Source organism: Neolamprologus multifasciatus, chromosome 10, assembly GCF_963576455.1.
Source record: "Neolamprologus multifasciatus chromosome 10, fNeoMul1.2, whole genome shotgun sequence".
Lineage (NCBI taxonomy): Eukaryota > Metazoa > Chordata > Actinopteri > Cichliformes > Cichlidae > Neolamprologus > Neolamprologus multifasciatus.
The window spans coordinates 33009606-33028160 of record NC_140448.1 but is presented as its reverse complement, the minus strand read 5'-3'; the positions used below and the strand labels follow the sequence as shown (position 1 = coordinate 33028160).

General features: G+C 48.1%; 1 protein-coding gene across 6 annotated transcripts; it reads right to left on the bottom strand.

Moving 5' to 3' along the window:
• Window positions 1–1023: 1023 nt before the first annotated feature.
• LOC146510624 (stromal interaction molecule 1-like) lies at window positions 1024–18440 on the bottom strand. Of its 6 annotated transcripts, none has more exons than XM_085175709.1 (14): window positions 18100–18440; window positions 16489–16635; window positions 12380–12510; window positions 12196–12310; window positions 11768–11876; window positions 11528–11643; window positions 11283–11457; window positions 8809–8986; window positions 8565–8732; window positions 7381–7481; window positions 6773–7008; window positions 6237–6323; window positions 4460–4526; window positions 1024–2006 (listed from the first exon to the last, which is right to left on the bottom strand). In XM_085175709.1, exons 2-14 carry the CDS (start codon window positions 16631–16633, stop codon window positions 1559–1561), a joined length of 2076 nt encoding a protein of 691 aa, XP_085031835.1. In that variant the 5' UTR covers window positions 16634–16635; window positions 18100–18440; the 3' UTR covers window positions 1024–1558. The 6 variants fall into 6 exon arrangements, with proteins under 6 accessions (XP_085031835.1, XP_085031832.1, XP_085031836.1 ...); XM_085175706.1 differs by lacking the exon at window positions 18100–18440 and adding an exon at window positions 17725–18056; XM_085175710.1 differs by lacking the exon at window positions 18100–18440 and adding an exon at window positions 17437–17707.
• Window positions 18441–18555: the final 115 nt, after the last annotated feature.

The window sequence follows — 18555 nt, the reverse complement described above, 5'->3', positions numbered from 1 at the left end:
TGTGCATTACTCTGGTGATCAGACTAAAGGTTGGCGAGCGCACAGTAAACACAGTAAACTGGGTCAGTGGTGTGGATATGCTGGGAGCCCTCTGCCACACTTACAAACCCTCGGCAATGAAAAGGTTAAACTGCCACAGACGTTCTTGTAGAAACAGCAGAGCGTCCTGATGGAGGAGGACTTCTTTTAGGATGTCAAAGACGTCTCAGCTCTCTAAAACCTCCCTGACGAAGACACCCCGTTCCTCCCATACCGCCTTCTCATCATTGAATCATCATCATCCTCCTCAGCGTCCTGTCTTCCTCCCCTCACCTCACCTTTCTGTATCATCCTAGGTGTTGTCATGGTAACAGCTGGACAACCACTCGTACAGTCTGCCAGCACAACCAAACCAAAGATTCCTGTTTCCATCCTTAATATTTTGATTTTTAAACATTTGACTTCCATTGGGCAGAGCATCATTTCAAGCTGCTTTCCTATTGGCTGGTTGTTAAAGGCGGTCATGCTGCCATCTTTAATCAGAACACCAACATGGCGTCATTGAAGGTGGAACCTTGACCCGTGAGAACTTTCTACCTCCAAAAGGCTTCTGAGAAATCATCCGGTGGCCATTTGATGCATTTAGGGAACACCTGTAAATCGTAGCCTTTGGACAGTCTAATGCTTCTGTACAGGCTGTGCTGCACTTTTAATAAAACTGAAGACGCACATGAAGCCCCGAGTTGGTGACAGACTGCTCTGTGCTGCCCCCTGCTGGTTAAACACTCGCCTGTCCCTCAGATCAGTGAACTGATAAATGGATTAATAGATTATTAAAGGTGTTTCCACTCATCTATTTTCATGTTCTTCCACAACAATGAGAACAAATGAAATAATCTGAAATAATAAAATCACCTGTTTGTATGTTATCAGTAGATAAAAGACGACATCAGGAATGATTCAAAGTTATTCTAAAGGTCATTTATGAAACAGGCTGAACAGACGCAGGAGTGAACGCGCCCTGAATCCCACAGAACCAGCAGATGTGCTTTAAGACCACAACATTTATTATTTTTGGTACATTTAAAGGCAGAAATATTCTATTCACTGAGCTGTTTACATGACTCTGTTTAGTCTGGCAGCTTCAGGCCTCCATACAGGTGAGGCTCAGTCACTGCAGTGCTCTGGGGCATCTTCATCACTTACAAACCACAGTCTGCCTCACAGCAGATTTTGGACTTTGAGGCACTTTCAGAGGAAAAAACAAAACTGTGACATTTCTTTGGTAACATCGTGAAAGCAGCTGCACACAATATCAACTCACAAACAGCTTTTTACACAGGATGCAGTTCCTGCAGTGAAAGTTCCACTACAACAGCGTTTAAACACTCTGGGAGCCGATGTTGGTGTTAGTCTGCTGCACTGGGGCTGATGGTTGGTCTGGTCGTCCTCGTCTTTTCTTTGGTGGTATGTGAGGTCTGATCTTCGCTGTCATGCAGAGACACGATCAAACAGGGAAAACCAGCGGCGGCGTAAAGCGTTTGGGTTCCTGTGAGCAGGTGAAGGTTTGGCGTGATGCTCAGTAGCGTCCATGTTTCTTCTTGAAGAGCTTGTTAAAGGCGTTTCTCCTGCGGCTGCCGGACGACTCGCTATCCTCACCGGCGTCTTCCTCCGTGCCGCCCTTTCTGGTGGCAACCTGGAGCCCCGCCCCCCGGGCGCTACCTGACGAGCTGGAAGAGGTGGACGACGAGAAGACGGTGGCTCCGTCTGTAGCGTCCGATGTAATGCAGAGGGAGCGCGTGGAGCAGGCGGAGGCGAGGACGGAAGCAGAGATGCCCCTCAGCTCCCCGAGGCTGGAGCTTTTCTCTAGACCTCCTCCTCCACCTCCCATACCCAGCCTGGAGCCCGGGTCCTGTAGTGGGTGGAGCCTGGACGTCAGGAGGAAGGACTTTGAGCTGTGCTGACCTCGGGGGTCGCTGTGAGACTGCGGGAGGGCGGAGTCAGAGTCTGAGCGGTTCATGATGTCCCTGAAAGAGAAAATCAGAAACGATGGTTTGCGTGAGCGTCACGCCTCGGCCCGACTGCTGCGACTTCACCGAGACGCTGGTGACAGAGCATCTCGGTGAAGCTGCAGATGATTGGTCGACTGCTCGAGCTTCTTAGCCACCATGTTTAAAAATCAGAATCCACCTCTGAGCTGCAGTTTGGCAGCCATGGCTGGAATAACTGAGTACACAGACCGCTGCAGTCATGGTCACGCCTGCCGTAACTGTGCTGCCAACACGACGCCGTAAACGTGCGCTCGTGTCTGAATCGCTGCAGTCTGATTAGAAACATGGTGGATGAACAGAAGAAACCGCCTCCTGCTACGTGTTGATATGTAATGACTGGTTCTCGGACTGGTGGAAACGTGGCGCCGACGACTGACTCGTACATTTATTACTGCAGGAAAATAAAGAGTTTGTGAAGCAGAAGCTTTGAATGAGGATGTTTTCTGTTAAGTAGAAGGTAAAGTTAGAGGGAAACAACAAACCACAGAGACCCTGAAAGACATAAATGTTAATAACAGAAACTCTGCAGGAAACAGTGAAACATTGGGCCTCATTCATCAAGAGCTCTTTAAGCAAAGCGAGCCGCACCCCTGATCTCTTCTTACCTAAACTCTCAACCTGAATGTTGAGGTTTGGAAGGAAAGTCAGTCAAGTCCTCAAAACTCTTGGACACTAACTCTAAGAACTAAAGATCGCTCGTAGAAGATCCTAAAATCTAAATTCAAAACATTTAAGAGTCTTCGTCCATTTATCTGAGGTTGGACCACGAAGGCAGCAACGTTTTCCCGGGATCGTTGGGAATAAGAAACCAAACAGACATCCTGATGAATCAATCCAAACATCTAAAGGAGCAGTGCCTCCACTCAACAGGTTAAAGCTTCTAAACATCTTCAACAAAAGGCGCACATACACCAGTCGAGACCACCAACTGGTGCACTGCTTCCTGGAGTAATCTCACAGCACCTTTGAGGCCAATGTTTGAAGCAACTATGAATAATGAATAATAAATAAATAATAAATAATAATAAAGGGCTCTGTTGAAGGATTATATCCATGTTTGCATCAAGAGCCTAGTGGCCAGCCTTCAGCTGCAGAGGGTAGAAACAGATCAACCAGTAAGTTCTCGTTGCCATCGTCCAGTTCCCACAAACCTGATGGGACTAAACAATCCAAAGCTCCACCTCACCTCCACCTTCCAACCTGTCGTCATTGTTTGGGGCAACAACACTCCTCCAGCCCAGACGACTATTCCACCATATAAAAAAGAAAAGACAACTTAAAATCTGGAGATACTCAATCATAACTTGGTTTCTCGAACAGAAACGCAGTTCTAAGGATGACCTACGCTTTGAGCTCCAGTCGATGAACCTCACAGGGCTGAATCCAACAGGCAACCCCAGCATTGGACACTCTGGTCACACCAGGTGAGCTCGCAAGTCTTCAGCAAGTCCACAAACACATCGACCTGATGGCCTAACAACCTTTCCAGGGTTCAACAACAACAATGTCGATCCTGACCACTACTATACTTTAAATTCTGAAAGAAAGCGCTCCAGCTGAGGACCACACTCTGACGAAGCCGACTGAACCACATCTGGTCCAGCTGCAGCTGCTTTTGACCAGAAATACAGACAAAGCTCTGGTCACATGTCGACTTCACAGCTTTGAACACCAGCTGAGGTACATCTGAACACCTTCACCGAGTCCCCCAAACAGAAGCAGGCTGTACTTGCAGACACCTGCAACACGGCCAGAAGAACCACGAAGAGAAGCTTCGCTGTTCTACCGCCAGGACGGCGTCCACGTGGTTCCTCCTGAACCTCTGAACCTCTAATATACTTTGACAACCGTCCCTTCTTCTATCAGCTGCTCCCTTTAGGCGTCCCCACACATCACCTGCAGGCCTCTGCATGTCCTTCACTTTTGACCACCTGAGAATTCAAACTAAAACTTGAACTCGAGTCTCATAAATTATCTCAAACCGAGCGAGGCCGCTGATTCGACTGCTTCGGTCTCGTTAGTGCATCAGGTTTGGAAAACAGTCATGCAGAGAAAAATACCGGAAGCTGCTGGAGCGACAGCGCTGCGCTTGACTCGTCGCAGCGCCCCCTCCAGGCGGGAGGCTGGACGTCGCCTCCGCAGAGTGGAAATGGGAAGAACGGAGGAACGGAGCAGAAAAGTGGGCGGTGCCATCAGCGCATGAAGAAGAGTCAGAAGGTGGAGGAGAGCAGGAGAAGGTGGGGGGGTGAGAAGAGGAGGTGGGGCTGAGGGAGGGGTGAGACAGGGCGGAGGAGAGAGAGGGGGGAGGCACAGGGGGGAACTCCAGGTGGCCAATGGAGCGGCTGCGATTCTGCCGGCCGCTGGGAGGGCGGCACGATGTGAACGGGTCACGTCCTTCCTGTGGAACCAAGCTCCGCCCTTCAACCAACCTCTGAGAGCTGAAAGTGTTCAGGGCGGGGTCTCCGATCCTCTGTCGCAGGGGCATCACACTGTGAGCTGCAGGACAGAGAGAGTAGAGTTACAAATGAGGCTTTTATTTTGGAAAGCTCAAATAAATTCAGCTCATAAATAGAAGAAAGCAGTTTAAAAAGGGTCACAAAGAAAAATGTGCTTGTATTTTGAAATTTAGCAGCCAAACCTTCAAAATAAAATCCTGTGTTTTCTTCAGAACATTTTTCATGTTTCTTCTTTGAGCTCTTCTGTCGTTCAACCTGAGCTCGTTTTATTTTTCTACAAGCGATTTTTGTTTGTGTTTCAAGCTTTTGCTGCATGAACTGACGTCACAGTCGAGCCGAGTTACAAAACATGTTCAGCTGCTATTAAAGTGGATGTTAGTGAAAGGAAGAGGCAGAAGCAGGTTATTAAAATGAAGCGAGGGCTCCGGGACTTCAGAGAAAAAGCAGAAGAACAAAATGAAGTTTGAATGTCCAACCACACGGGAGGAAGAAGATGAGGAGGAAGAAGAGAAACACTCGAAGAGGCGTTCACAGGGACACTGACCCGGTTTAATATTTTGACACAGTAACTAAAAATCATTCGTGCCAAACGTAATAAACTCACTGATTTTAAAAGAATTTAAAAAATATTCAGATTCAAATCTGAATATTAATGTTACCCATTTAGTCTTTGTGCCACTATTCTGAGCAAACATAAAAAAAAATGTAGGTGCAAGTGTTGCACTTTGAGGAAAAATTTATTTTGAGCGAAGAAAAGCTAAATTTGAGTGAACAAACTTTATTGCTGCAAAAACTGTATTTCAGTGTTTGCTATCACACACACACACACACACACACACACACACACACGTCAGCCTGATAATCTAGAGAAGGTCATTTCTGGTCAAGGCTATAAAATATTCAAAGTTTGTATCCATTAAATCATCATGTTTAAACACAAACTTGATGCTCTTTTAGATATTTTAGTGTATCCATGTTCAGCGAGGTCTTACAGCCCACGAAAAGGTAACTGCTCAATTTGACAGTTTGTCCACTTAAAAAAAATACAATTCTAAAAATTTGAAAGGTGATAAAATAAACCACAAAAAGGTGTGATTCAAAAATACAGATAAAAATGATCTTCATTAAAAAAATATAAACTTTCCCAAATCTGACAAAATCAGTAGTTAAACGTTCACTTATCAGAATAAAAGTCTGACTTTAATCATGAATAATATGAATATTTATTGTGATTTGGTATTAATCTTTTTTTAAAAATTTACTTTATCTTTAATACCTGAAACAGGTAACTACATAAAGCTGGCACAGTTACATTTGTACCTGTAGTTACATTAGCTACAATCATACCCCTATAGTTACATTGGTGCCTATAGTTACATTGTAACATCAGTTTCAGGTGGAACAGCCAGCAGCTCCCGTGTGTTACGATCAAACTGTTTAATATTCTGACATTTCCATCAAGGACTTTGAATCTAACTTCCTTGATTAAAGGAAACTTTCTATAGTGAAACGCACTTCAAAGAAAAAGAATCTGTGTTCATGTGAACGTCTCTGCATGACTGATCAATACCTCTGTGTCTGACTGAAAAGGATTATTCAGACTTAAATTATTCTGAATTTTTCCTCTGATCAGGTTCCTTTGAAATGCTTTAAAGGATCTTAAATGTGTTTTAAGTGCTGATTGGGTGGGTTTGTACAGAGGTATGAACCAATCAGAAGAGAGGAAGGCTAAGAAAGCGGTGAGGCCAACCGGATTGTTTCCACGGTGACTGGGTGTCTGCGATGCCACTCAGGGGCCAGAGGTCGCTGACTCGCCGATCCATCTGCCACGCTGCGTCTGGAAGGAGCCAATCAAGAGACGGCAAGAAAATAAGACCAATCAGAGGAGGCGGTGGAGACAGAGAGGGGACCACAGGTGAGCTGAGAGAAGGTAAGTTAACTCTGAAGATTAGGGTTTGTGTTTTTGTTGCATCATGTGACTCTGAAGAAGAAGAGTTGAAGGTTCAGGACTTCACCTTAAGATTTTATTCTAACGAAATGATCAGAGAGCAAAAGTGTATGAATCAGAACATCCAAATCTTTGTTTCTGAGTGTAGAAGATCAGCTGATCTGCAAAAGGCAGCAGGTTAAGAGCCATCAAAGCGATCCTGAGTTAGCTTAACTAAGCTAGCTTAACTAAGCTAACTCAGTTAGCTTAACTAAGCTAACTCAGGATCACAGCCGACTTTCCAACTGCTAGTTAAACTGACTCAGGGTTACTGTGATGACGCCACAGAGCAGACTTACACTGCAGCGTCCCCGGAGAAAGGATGTCCTCGTCCATGTCATCGAGGTCATCAGAAAGGATAAGGTGCTGAGGGGTCGGCGGTCGCAGCCCGAGGAAGGACGGGTCCAGGTTGAGGGCGGTGGCTAGCGCACCGAGGCCTGGATTGGTGACCAAACAGAAGCCCGTCAGAGACTCGATCTGCTGCCAGCGGTGCAGCTTCTCCCGCAGCGCCGCTGTCACCTCAGCCAGGGCCTGTCTGAGGAGGAAGAGGAGCAAAATAAGCTACCTGTGCAGGTAACACAGGTGCACGTGTAACGGGACGTATCAGCAAATATATTCCCACAGAGTGAGCACAGAGGAAAGAAACAGGAATCTTTATAAAGAAAGAATAGTTCAGGGACTCCACAGTCACCTGTCCATCAAGCAGGCCACGCCCCTCCAAATGCCAATTCTAAGCCTTAATTTAACTTAAAACTGGTTATTTAGACAAATAATCTACAGAGACCAAACAGTTTGTGTATCAGGCTGCAAACATGTTTGATACTGCTGTAAAGTTTAACATGGGAGCACCGACTCACTGCTGCCTCCGCTGGACATCAGAGGAACTGCAGGCTTTGCGCTTACTCACTTGGCGGAGAGGATCTTGTGATCGACGTCATCCAGCGAGGAGCTGTGAGCCACGTGAAACGTGCCGAACAGAGAACTCCTCTTCTTCTTGATCTTCTCTGCCTGAAACACCAGCCTCATCATCATCATCAATGTTAGCGTGTGTTCTTTCTCACCGTAATGGTAAACCAATATCAGAATATATCGATTCTTTGCAGTTTACTGTGCTGCTCCTACAAATCTATAAATCTTAGCTCAAATCTCATGACAGCGTCTTCATCATGTGTGCTTGAGCTTGTTTGTCTCACAGTCAGGATGACAAAATGTAGAGATGATGAGGATCCCGATATGGTTCCTGTATCATGTGTGAGGTGCATTCAAGGCCATCTCCCCATGCAACCATATGTTGATCAAGGATTCCCACCACATTTAGTCTCAACAGTGACCCTCAGCTTGAATATTTGACATCAACTCTTTGTCAGTCAGGACTTCCACAGTAGTCACCTCAGCTCCCGTTTAGGAAAGAAAGCTAAATGCATGTTGTAAACTGTTGGCTCAATCCCGGACAAGCCCCCAACTATTTTTAGCTAATAACTAATTAACTATAACTAATTATTTTCCAGGAAGTCTTTGAGGATAATGAAGGGTTTTGCTGCAGGAAACACACTGTCAAACCAGACTAAAGAGCCTGGACAACTTCCGCTTCCAGCTCTCATAGTGCATCTAAACCAAACATGATACAAAATTTTGGTTCGTATTACACTCGTAAATATCCACTTTCAGACTTATTAAAGTTCTGTGGTTCTGCTCAGGCCCTGTTTCTGTATAAAACGAAATTTGGACCAGTCAGCTCCAGCTTTTCTTGAAAGGCCTCAGTGGGCTTGACCGTTTCCCTCATGCATCAGGATGTCCCCGCCTCTCCCTGACTGGTGAACTCACCATGAACGCCCCAGAGGACACCAACAGGTTTGTCAGGTTTGGACACTTTCTGACTAAGAGTTTGATGTTTGCAGGACACCAGAGCAGGTCTTCCAGACAGATCTGAAAGTAGAAGCAGCTCCAGAGGTCCTGGAGACGACCTTGAAGGGGCTCAGGGACGGTTTTTGCTTTTTGGAAAGTTGCTTTTTGGCCGTTTTCCACGGCAGGAAGTGTCCCTGAGAGACGTCCATCAGAGAAACGTTAAATTTAAGCCAACACTTCACTCACCCCCTCTCTGGCCTGTAGCAGCTGCCGCTCAGCGCTCTGTTTCTTGATGTTGTAATACTGAACTTCGATTTCGTGCGTCAGCTGCAGCCACTTCTGCAGCGCCTCCGGCGGTGTCCAGCGGGCTCGCGACTCCAGCTCCCGCTCTGCCTTTTTCAGCACCTTGCGGACCTGCGGTGAACACAGAACAAAGATGAGCCGATGAACTGATGGAGGGACGGACGGGCGGCGTTTTAAACGGCCCCACCTGCTCCAGCTCCTCCTCGGCATATTTCTGCCGGCTCCGCTCGTTCTTGTTTCCCTCTCGCAGCTCACGAAGCCGCAGAGCTTCCTCCTTGGCCGAGTTGATCTCGCTCCTCAGCTCCTCCTCCACTTTCACCTTCTCCACCTGGACGCAGCGCTGCTCCTCTTGAGCCTGCTGCAGCCTGCCATGAAAACCAACGAGAGCAGCAACACGTCGGGTTAAAAACGGCTTCACCACTTTCCACCCGTGTCCCGTTTCCACAGAGTCAAAGACGTTTACGGAGATGCGCGTTCGAATGATGTTTAAGAATCGTCAAAACACGCCAACCTGACAGTCTCAGCTGAGGTTAGCTGGCTTCTCATGCAACGACAACACGTTCTGGATCAGATTCAGATCTGAGAGTTTGCAAAACATTAATTTAATAATAATGATACTTGTGGCTAAGCTGTGGGACAGGAGCTCCAGCAGATTGGAAAACTCACAGGCTGTCACCAAACTGCTGAAGTCGGACTTTAACGATGTTCTCAGTGTGTCGAGCCCACAAACTGAGGGAGCTGTGAGGAGCTGGAGCCGAGGCTCTGATGAAGGGCAACTTTGATGGTCACAGAAATGGCAAAAGTCCCAAATAAAAACTGAAGAAACTGAAACTTCAAGTCTGCATGTCGCAGATTTGCTGAAGCTCACGTCTGACTCTCCTCACGACCCCACAGCCACATCGTTATGAAGGAGATCAGCATTTCCTGTTAGTACAGGAAGTGAGGTCAGAGCTCTGAACTTTTAGAATGAAACTGTTTTTATTCCTACTCTACTATTTCCTAACTGACACATTTCCTTATTGACTTTTACTGATGATTAACCTGTGAACTTCTTACTCATTTTACTGTTTAGTCAGAAAAAAATTTTGAATCTGGAAAATATTCACAATTAAGAAGCTTGACTTCCTGTCATGTGACTGATGACTTCAGCATGCCAGTGCAGCAACACAAAGAAGCTGCAGGCCTTCAGTTATTACTGATGGCAGCAGGAGGCGCTGTTCTTCCACCTGAGGAGACATGTGTGTGTGTGTGTGTGTGTGTGTGTGTGTGTGTTGGGGGGGGATCTATTTTTGGAGACAGAGGACAAACGGACAGCAGCTGGGGGATTTCAGACAGGAAACAGAGCCGATGCTTCAATTGATCCCAGCAGATCAGCTGAGTGTGTAAAAGTAGCAACAGTAGTAATAACAGTTGTGTTTTAACTCCTGATGTAAGCGGACACAGGAGCAGTGAGGATGATGACGGTGTGAGTGTGCTTTCTGAGAAGCAATCAGAGACAGGGGGGAGGAAGAACCCCTCTTTAACACGAAGAGTTCTCCAACAGAACCAGGATCAAGGAGGAGCAGCTGCTCTGTGAGAGACTGAGCGCGTCGTCCACTAGTGAGAGCACAGTGAGCAGGAGCAACGTCTCCGAGAACCACGGCCAGCGAACGCATCGCTGCATCCACACAGGAAGCTCGTCTGTCTCGTGAAGAAGGTCCAGACCTGCAAACATCTGGAGCTGCAGCGTGCGGAGATCAGCTGACTTTATAAAACAAACACACGATTACTATCAAGATAACTGCTTGCTGCCATGGCAACGCTATCACTTTGATCTGCAATGTGACCGCTGTTACAGCGTGTGTGTGTGTGTGTGTGTGTGTCTGTCCGTGTGTGTGTGTGTGTGCAGAGTGAGCTGCTGGGCACTCATGCCCATAAAAGGACTTCAGACAGAACACCTCTGCAGAGGCTGTCCACACACACACACACAGACACACACACACACACGCACACACACACAGACACACACACACAGACACACACACACACACAGACACACACACTGCTTCCTTGTGCTGTCACAGTTAGAATAAAACGAGCTGCTCTGTTTTTTCTCAGGACTTTTTTAAACAAGCTGCCAAAACACAGAGCCACTGCTGGGGGCGTGGCCTGTTTGATGACAGGCTGCAGCTGCGTGCTTCACCTCTGGGCCGTCTTTGTGGTGTTAAATAAACCCATAAGGTTACTGCTGTTCAGTTAACAGTTTAGAGCAGGGGTGTCCAACTCCAGGCCTCGGGGGTCGGTGTCCTGCAGGTTTTAGACGTGTCCTTGATCCATCACGGCTGATTTAAATGGTTAAATGGAAACATGCGTTGAAGTTCTCCAGAGGCTGCTAATGAACTCATCACGTGACTCAGGAGTGCTGACCCAGGGTGCGATCTAAAACCTGCAGGACGCCGGCCCCCGAGGCCTGGAGTTGGACACCCCTGGTTTAGAGGAAGGATTTTAATTGGATGTTACAGGTCAGCAGGTACCTGCGTACAGTCTGTAACTCCACCCTCTTGTCACAACCCCCCCCAAAACACAACATGGAGGCTAAAATGCTAATGTTGCCTGCTACCATCTTTTATATACGGTCTATAGACCATCAGCTGAGTGTGGGCGTGGTGCTGGAGGACGCACTTCTCCTGCAGGTCGAGCAGGCTTTGCTCCGCCCTCTGCAGGCTCTCCAGGTCCTTCATCAGCTTCCCCAGGTCGTCTCTGGACTTCCGGGTCTGGGCGTAGGCGAACCAGCAGCCGCCGAGCGCCATCAGGATGGACAGAGCCAGCACCAGGTCCTTCCAGCGGCTCTGCTGGCCTGCAGACACACAGACGTTACACACCAGCAGCACACGCAGAAACACGCGCACACGCTGCCGCACACACACCTGGTGGCGGCCCGAACAGCACGATGTCGAGAGCTTTGAGCTGCAGCTTCTGAGCGTGACTCCGGTCTAAGATCTTCAGCACGGACACGGTCAGCGTCGCGTTCTTCACCGCCAACCTGCAGGAAGTGGAAACACGGCAGACACACACACATCGCGCTCTGAATGTTTACACTGGGTCAGCGTCTCCGTGTGACCGCTGACTCACGGCGAGCGTCTGTGTTAAATAAAGATCGTGGTTACCTGGGCAGCGCTTGGCCGTCCAGCTGGTGCGTCCTGAAGCTTTCGCGGTACTGAGGCAGCTCGACGCTGGCGAGCCACTCCTCCACCTGCTGCACCGTCCAGTTGTAGACTGAAAACACAGGAAACACACGTGAAGCCGCCGGCGTGTGTAAACAAACAGGAAACTGTCAGCGTCGCCGAGTGATGGCGGCTTTAAATCCAGCCGCTCCTCCAAAAACAGAGTTTGACAAACGTTGTTTTTGTTGCTGACAGACTGAGCAGGAAGTCGAGAAGTTTTACCCTCGTTTCCTGTCTGCCTTCACACCTGCTGGTTTTAACTGCAGCTTTTATTTTGATGGGGTCAGACAGGAAAGTACACCGCACATCTTTAACTGGCGCGTGTGCGCGAGCCTGGTTGGAGGTGATGGTGCTCCCTCGCTCACACCCACCTTTGGAGCCCTTCCAGGCGTTCCACATGTCCTCCACGCTGATGTGGGCGTCGGCTCGGTGGAAGCTGCTGTGTTTGGCTTTGGGGTTGTGATCCTTCAGATCCTCCCTGAGAAACTGAGAGCAGCTCACGGTTAGAGTCTGAGCCGCGTGCACGCGTAAAGCTTTCGGCGCCTCGTGTCTCACCTCGGCCGTCTCGGTCGCGTCCACCGTGCCGTCGGCGTCGTCGTCCATCAGCTTGTGGATGCTGCGGATCGCCTCGAAGCTCAGCAGGGAGTTCTCGTCCTCGCAGAGCTGCTGGTCGATCGCGCACAGATCTACGAGAGGAAACATCCGTCACTGAGTCACAGCCGGGACAATCCCCGCCCACCGTGCTGTTGCGGTGGTCAGAGGTCACCGGGGGTCAAACACAACATCGAGTGACACTTTATATAAATGAGCCTGTAAAAAGTTTCCCGCCATCTTTGCAGGCACACGTCTCTGACTGACCTTCTGCTGCTCAGGTATCATCCACGTGTGACTTCCTGTCCTGGTGACCACGCCACACGCAGCCAGAGACAGCTGCACGAAGAGTAAACACTCATCGCTCGCACCTGCCATCTTTGTTTGGGTCACAGAACGGAGACGCGTCCCGCAGGAAGTTATTTTAGGTCTGCCTTTAAATCTCCTTTCAGTCTTTCAGCTCTGTTTCATCTCCGTCTGTGATTCATTATTCTTTCTGTTTCCACCAAACAACAACTCATGTTCACATCAACGACGACTACGAGGAAGTAGGGAGCAACTGAAAGTGCAACACTCACTTCCTGTTAGCCTCTGCTAGCAGCTAGCGTCTGATCGTCACCAAACATGACAACAGATGAAAAGTTCATGACTGCATTTGGTCATTTCAGCCTCTGAGAGTCTGTGTGTGTGTGTGTGTGTGTGTGTGTCTGTGTGTGTGTGTGTCTGTGTGTGTGTGTGTCTGTGTGTGTGTGTGTGTGTATCTGTGTGTGTCTGTGTGTGTCTGTGTGTGTGTGTGTGTGTGTCTGTGTGTGTGTGTGTGTGTCTGTGTGTGTGTGTGTGTCTGTGTGTGTGTGTGTGTGTGTGTGTGTGTGTCTGTGTGTGTCTGTGTGTGTGTGTGTCTGTGTGTGTGTGTGTGTGTGTCTGTGTGTGTGTGTGTCTGTGTGTGTGTGTGTGTGTGTGTGTCTGTGTGTGTGTGTGTGTGTCTGTGTGTGTGTGTGTCTGTGTGTGTGTGTGTGTGTCTGTGTGTGTGTCTGTGTGTGTGTGTGTCTGTGTGTGTGTGTGTGTGTGTGTGTCAGTGTGTGTGTGTGTGTGTGTCTGTGTGTGTGTGTGTGTGTGTGTGTGTGTCAGTGTGTGTGTCTGTGTGTGTCTGTGTGTCTGTGTGTGTGTGTGTGTCAGTGTGTGTCAGTGTGTGTGTGTGTCAGTGTGTGTGTGTGTGTGTGTGTGTGTGTGTGTGTGTGTGTGTGTCTGTGTGTGTGTGGCTTTAATTTGTAGTTCAGGGCCAGATTTCATCAGGCGGATGTCGTGCATGGCTTGGTTGGTGGGGGTTTAGTGAGCCTGTGTGACGAAGTCCGATGGTCACACAGGCTTGATGAGCAGCAGGACTGACACTGATTGGAGGGCAGGATCTGCGTGCAGGTGCAGACATCACATCTGAGTGGTTTGTTAGAGATTGCTGCGTTAGTGTTAGCTCGTCCTGCTCTGCGCTGGGAGCAGGAGAGAAGCTATGAGGCGAGTCCACGGGACAGCCAGAGACACGATGGGCCCACTCACCACAGGGGCCCTTCACTCCTCCCAGTCTAAAAAATCTGCTTTGAACCAAACTAACCAGTTAAAGTTGACTCGCTGAGACTCGACTATCAGTTGATATTTCCACTGCTGACATGTGGAGCAGCTGCTCCCCGTCAGACAGATGACGGAGCTTTAGCTTCCCTGCAGTCGGCTCCAGCTTCGAGCTCGAGGAGAAGCTGGAAGAAGTCCTGATGGAGACCAAAGAGGGGTTGAAGGTGGTGACAGGGGGCGCTGTGCTGCGTACGGGACTGTGTGTTTGGGAACCGAGCAGAGCCGGCGTGAAGACCGAAGCGTTCCCTTAGTTCCCTGAAACAGGTGAACTCGCTGAGGCACGTTTGTTCCTCCACCAGACCAGAAACTGTGCTCAGTAACACACACACAGACACACACACGCACACACAGACACACACAAGCTCAGGTTTTCTGTCATTAGCAGTGACACCACAGAAGAAGACCGGGATGAGGTGAAGAGCGCCGGCGTCTGAGGCTTAAGACGAGCAGCTGTGAGGACGGAAATACTCGGATGACTGGGAATAATGAGGATGGAGGTCGAGTCAAAGTCACACAGTCACTACACTTCCCATCATGCATCCTGCACAGCTTCTGCAAACGCATTAAGTGTAACAGCTGCCTTATTACCACCATCACTGCCTGTGGAGCTGAAACACCTTCAGGCTCTCAGTTTTCTCACAGGACCGGAGCACGTTCTCCTCTTCTCACCATCTCTACTTCCTGTCCGCCATCAGGCTGTGGGCGGAGCCTATCTGTCACCCTGCTTCCTTTGACACTGTTAGCTTGTCATTTTCAGGAAGCTGTGGTGAGCTGCCAACGGCTAGCTCCCACTCTATCACTGCTGCACAGCTCTGACAACACACACATGCATGCACGCACACACACACACACACACACACACACACACACACACACACACACACACACACCGTCTTGCTGTTTGGTTCCTATGAAGAACACCCACAAACACGCTGACCGCACACAGGAAGTGCCGCCGTCCTTGGCAACAATAGCTGAGCGTCACGTCGCCTCTGTCAGCCCGTGAAATAACTCTCGCCTCTTCGTGTTGCCCTGAAACACTGACTGCAGCGTGCTGCTTGTCTCAGCATGCCGGAGTCGGCTCTGAATAACTGCCAATGCTTGATGAAGACATCTCCTACTACGATGACAGAACGCCGCTGCTTTACATGACCAACGGAAGAACGAGCAGCAGATCATCGTTTGTCCTCGGGTCAGACTAGACATGACCCTCGGAGAAAACCTCAACCACTGACACGTCAAACTCCACAAGCAGTTGTTTTAATGGTGAGGGCTTATTCTGCGTGTTACCAGGCCTGTTCTCAGATCTGTAGATCTGCTGTCTGAAACTGGCTGCTTTAGCTCCTGTCTCTTTAAGGCACCCCTCCTTAAAAGCCCACATTCTTATGATTGGCCTGATCCTGAAAACCTGCAGAGGGGCAGGTCCAGACTGCTTATAAAAGATGGACGTAGCTTTCACATCTGAAAACTGAAGCCAGTTTTCCAGTGTCTGCATGCTTTCTAATGTCCAGCAAGGGGGTGACGCTAAAAGAGAAGTCTTGATTGGAAGTCCATGAGCCAATAGCCTTGAGCTCAGGAAACTCCTCATGAGTTTCAGGTCATGTAAGCACAAAAAACCTGATTTGGGTTCAGTTAGCATTTTGAACTAACATTAGCAAAACAGGTAGAAATGTAGCAGCAAAGGTAACCTTGCTGGGTATCAAGCAATTTTCTCGCATTAGCCAGTAAGCTAGCATTAGTTAGTATGAACTGGAAAAAAACAGGTGTTATTTAATGAAGCCCTGGTCAGTTAGGACAGGAGTCGACTCATGGACGGATTATTAGCATCTTTATTCTAGCTAATGTTAGCTACACTAGCATGCTTGCTAACCCAGTCATATTAACCCGTGTGTTGTCCTCAGGTCAAATACCCCAGGTGTATGGGAATCCAGAGGACATTACAGGGGTTAAAAGCTACCTGATGTAATAAACTTACTGTCCTGAGTAGATAAGGTAGGCTAATTCATCCAAAATCTCTAGTATGGTCAGCTACGAGTTTTACCTAGGATAGCGATCTAACAGCTAGCTATCTAACCTCACCATGATGTCACTTGTATTAAAATCATCAAACAATGTTAATTTTCTCCAGCAAAGATGTACAACTAACATTTACTCTCTACGGTAACGGCTAATATGATTAACAAGTAGTTAGCAAGCTAATTATAACGGACTGGGAATGATTCCGGATTTTTCTGCCATCACGATGACTTCTAGCATAATTAATAACAGTATTTTGAGCCACTTTAATTTAAAATTAATGTAATCTACAGCATCCTAAGATGGTACAGTCTTTTAATATGAAAAGTAATCAGGATCTCCGGTTTGTTTAAAGAATAAAGGTTTGTTTTGTAAACAGTTAAATAAGAGGTGGCTGACATCATTCATATACATATGAACATCAGAGTGCTTCATACCTGAGGTTGTGTCGCTGGTGGACACCACATGATGGTGATGCTGCTCCAGGTGGGCATAGTCACTGCTTCTATCCAATCCATCATGAGCCTCAACACGCATGCTCAGCAGACACACACACGCCAGCCACACACACACACACGCCATATCTGAGGAGGAAGCAGAAGAAGCCTTTCAGAATAAAAATTGAAACGCGTGGTTGAGTATGAGCTGCTGACGTGAGTGGGTGGTGCATGTTCATCATCGATCTGTAAACTAACGAGTCTCCAGAGCTGCTGTCCCGGGGTCCGAAGACACGAGCGCTTTCGGGAAACACCTGTTCATTCAGATAATCAGCCCCTCAGCCAATCAGCTGCACCACAATGAAAAGTTCTCGTCAGACAGCACCACAGTGCCTGTGAACACACACTTAGCAAACAACACCAGACTTCATTCAAACTGTGTTCACGTTAGATTTTATTCTGAAACTCCCAATCTTTGTATTTGAGGAGAACAGCACTGAGTGGGAAACTGACAATCTGGCTAATTTAGGACTGCGTTTATTCAAGTGAACTTCTTACTTTCTGGTTCTATTTTCATCAAACAAAAACACTGTACAGACACACTGAGGGCTGGTTTCCCACACATTCATTAGTATATAATACTATATATAATACACATCTGCTCAAATACAACCAGATCTCGTGTCTGTCCTCACACTCTGAGCAGAGCCAGGCTTCATTCACAAGTCTCTCAATTTTCGCCTAACATTGACAAAGATAACACAGTGCTGTCCTGTGGGTGTTTGAGAAAACAGAACCAGACTCCATTCAAATTTCGGCCACTTTTAGAGGATTTATCTGGCTGTGGTTTGGCAGCTAAAACGGAGCACACGAGGCTGTTTTGGGTGAAGCCTGGCTTCTCCCGTGAGGACTGGGATTATTGATTATTGATCTGATCGTTTTACGCACAAAGCTGAGTTGATTAAGGAGGAGGCGTTCACGGCCCGGTGCTCATCTCTCTCAGCTGAGCTAGTCTTCTTCACCACGTTTTAAATAACACAGCAGCACGTGACCCCATCGCTGATCTATCGATACTTTGCCGCTTCAGCAATCACATGCTGCTTCCCGCGAGAACTTTAATTAACGTTTGTTTAAAAGGGTCAGAGGTCACACAGCTGTTCGGTTTCCCACCCGCTCGGTTTAAACCCCGAAAGTTTCACAAACAACTAAAACCAGCTGAAAGTGAACGCCACGCACCTCTAACACATCGATCCCATCTGATCAGCTGTGATCGATCCGGACAGAGAGAATCACGCAGTCTGCTCCGCACTCCTCCACCCTCCGACTCCGACTCCACAAACCGCTGTTGCTGAGAGCACGAAGACATCCGCCTGTGCCGCGTTCACGGACCCACAGAGAGCTCCGAATTCAAAAACCTCAGGATATACATATTTTTAAGTCAAAAGGCAGCGCCCAGCTGCTGCTGCAGGGTGACAGCGCCACTCTGCGGTCAGTCAGAGGAAGTGCAGCTCGCCCAGCGCTCACAGGAAGTGTAACCTCGAAATAACGCGTCCAAAACACCAGAAATGAAAGCAGACTCCGCCAAAGTCTCCGTCTCCCTGTCAGCTTCACCTGCAGCTTACTGGCCAATCAGATCCCAGAAAACGGCCTCACGGATCCTGAGAGGTCAAAGTGCAACCTGTTTCACTCCTGAAACACTGCTGACACTTTATTAGGTACACCTCAGCATCACCAGCCTGGAGCTGCTGGAGATCAGGATCCATGTTGATCTGACATCATTATGACGTCACACATGCTGTTGTAGCCATCATGACCGTAAAGCTCCTCTACTGGTCTGTGGAGGCCATCTGAGTGCAGCACATTCACCTCTGACCTCGCGTCTTCACTGCAAAATGAGCGCGTCGTGTGATTGGCTGATACTACAAGTGGTAGTAAGTGTATTTAAGCTGAGATGAATTCAGTTCTTCGACTGTCGGCTCAGCACCAGCTTCACTTCCTCTTCAAATGAATTTTAAACACACACACACACACACACAGGAATAAATACCCAGAGCAGGATGTTTGAAC

Coding starts and splice junctions, on each gene's coding strand:
- LOC146510624 (XM_085175706.1), bottom strand. CDS start 17,854: ATGTCTTCGTGCTCTCAGCAACAGCGGTTTGTGGAGTCGGAGTCGGAG. Junction 8,987..11,282: donor CTGCTCGACCTGCAGGAGAA/GTGCGTCCTCCA, acceptor TTTTCATGGCAG/GCTGCAGCAGGCTCAAGAGG. Junction 7,482..8,564: donor TGCTACAGGCCAGAGAGGGG/GTGAGTGAAGTG, acceptor CTGGTGTTTCAG/GCAGAGAAGATCAAGAAGAA.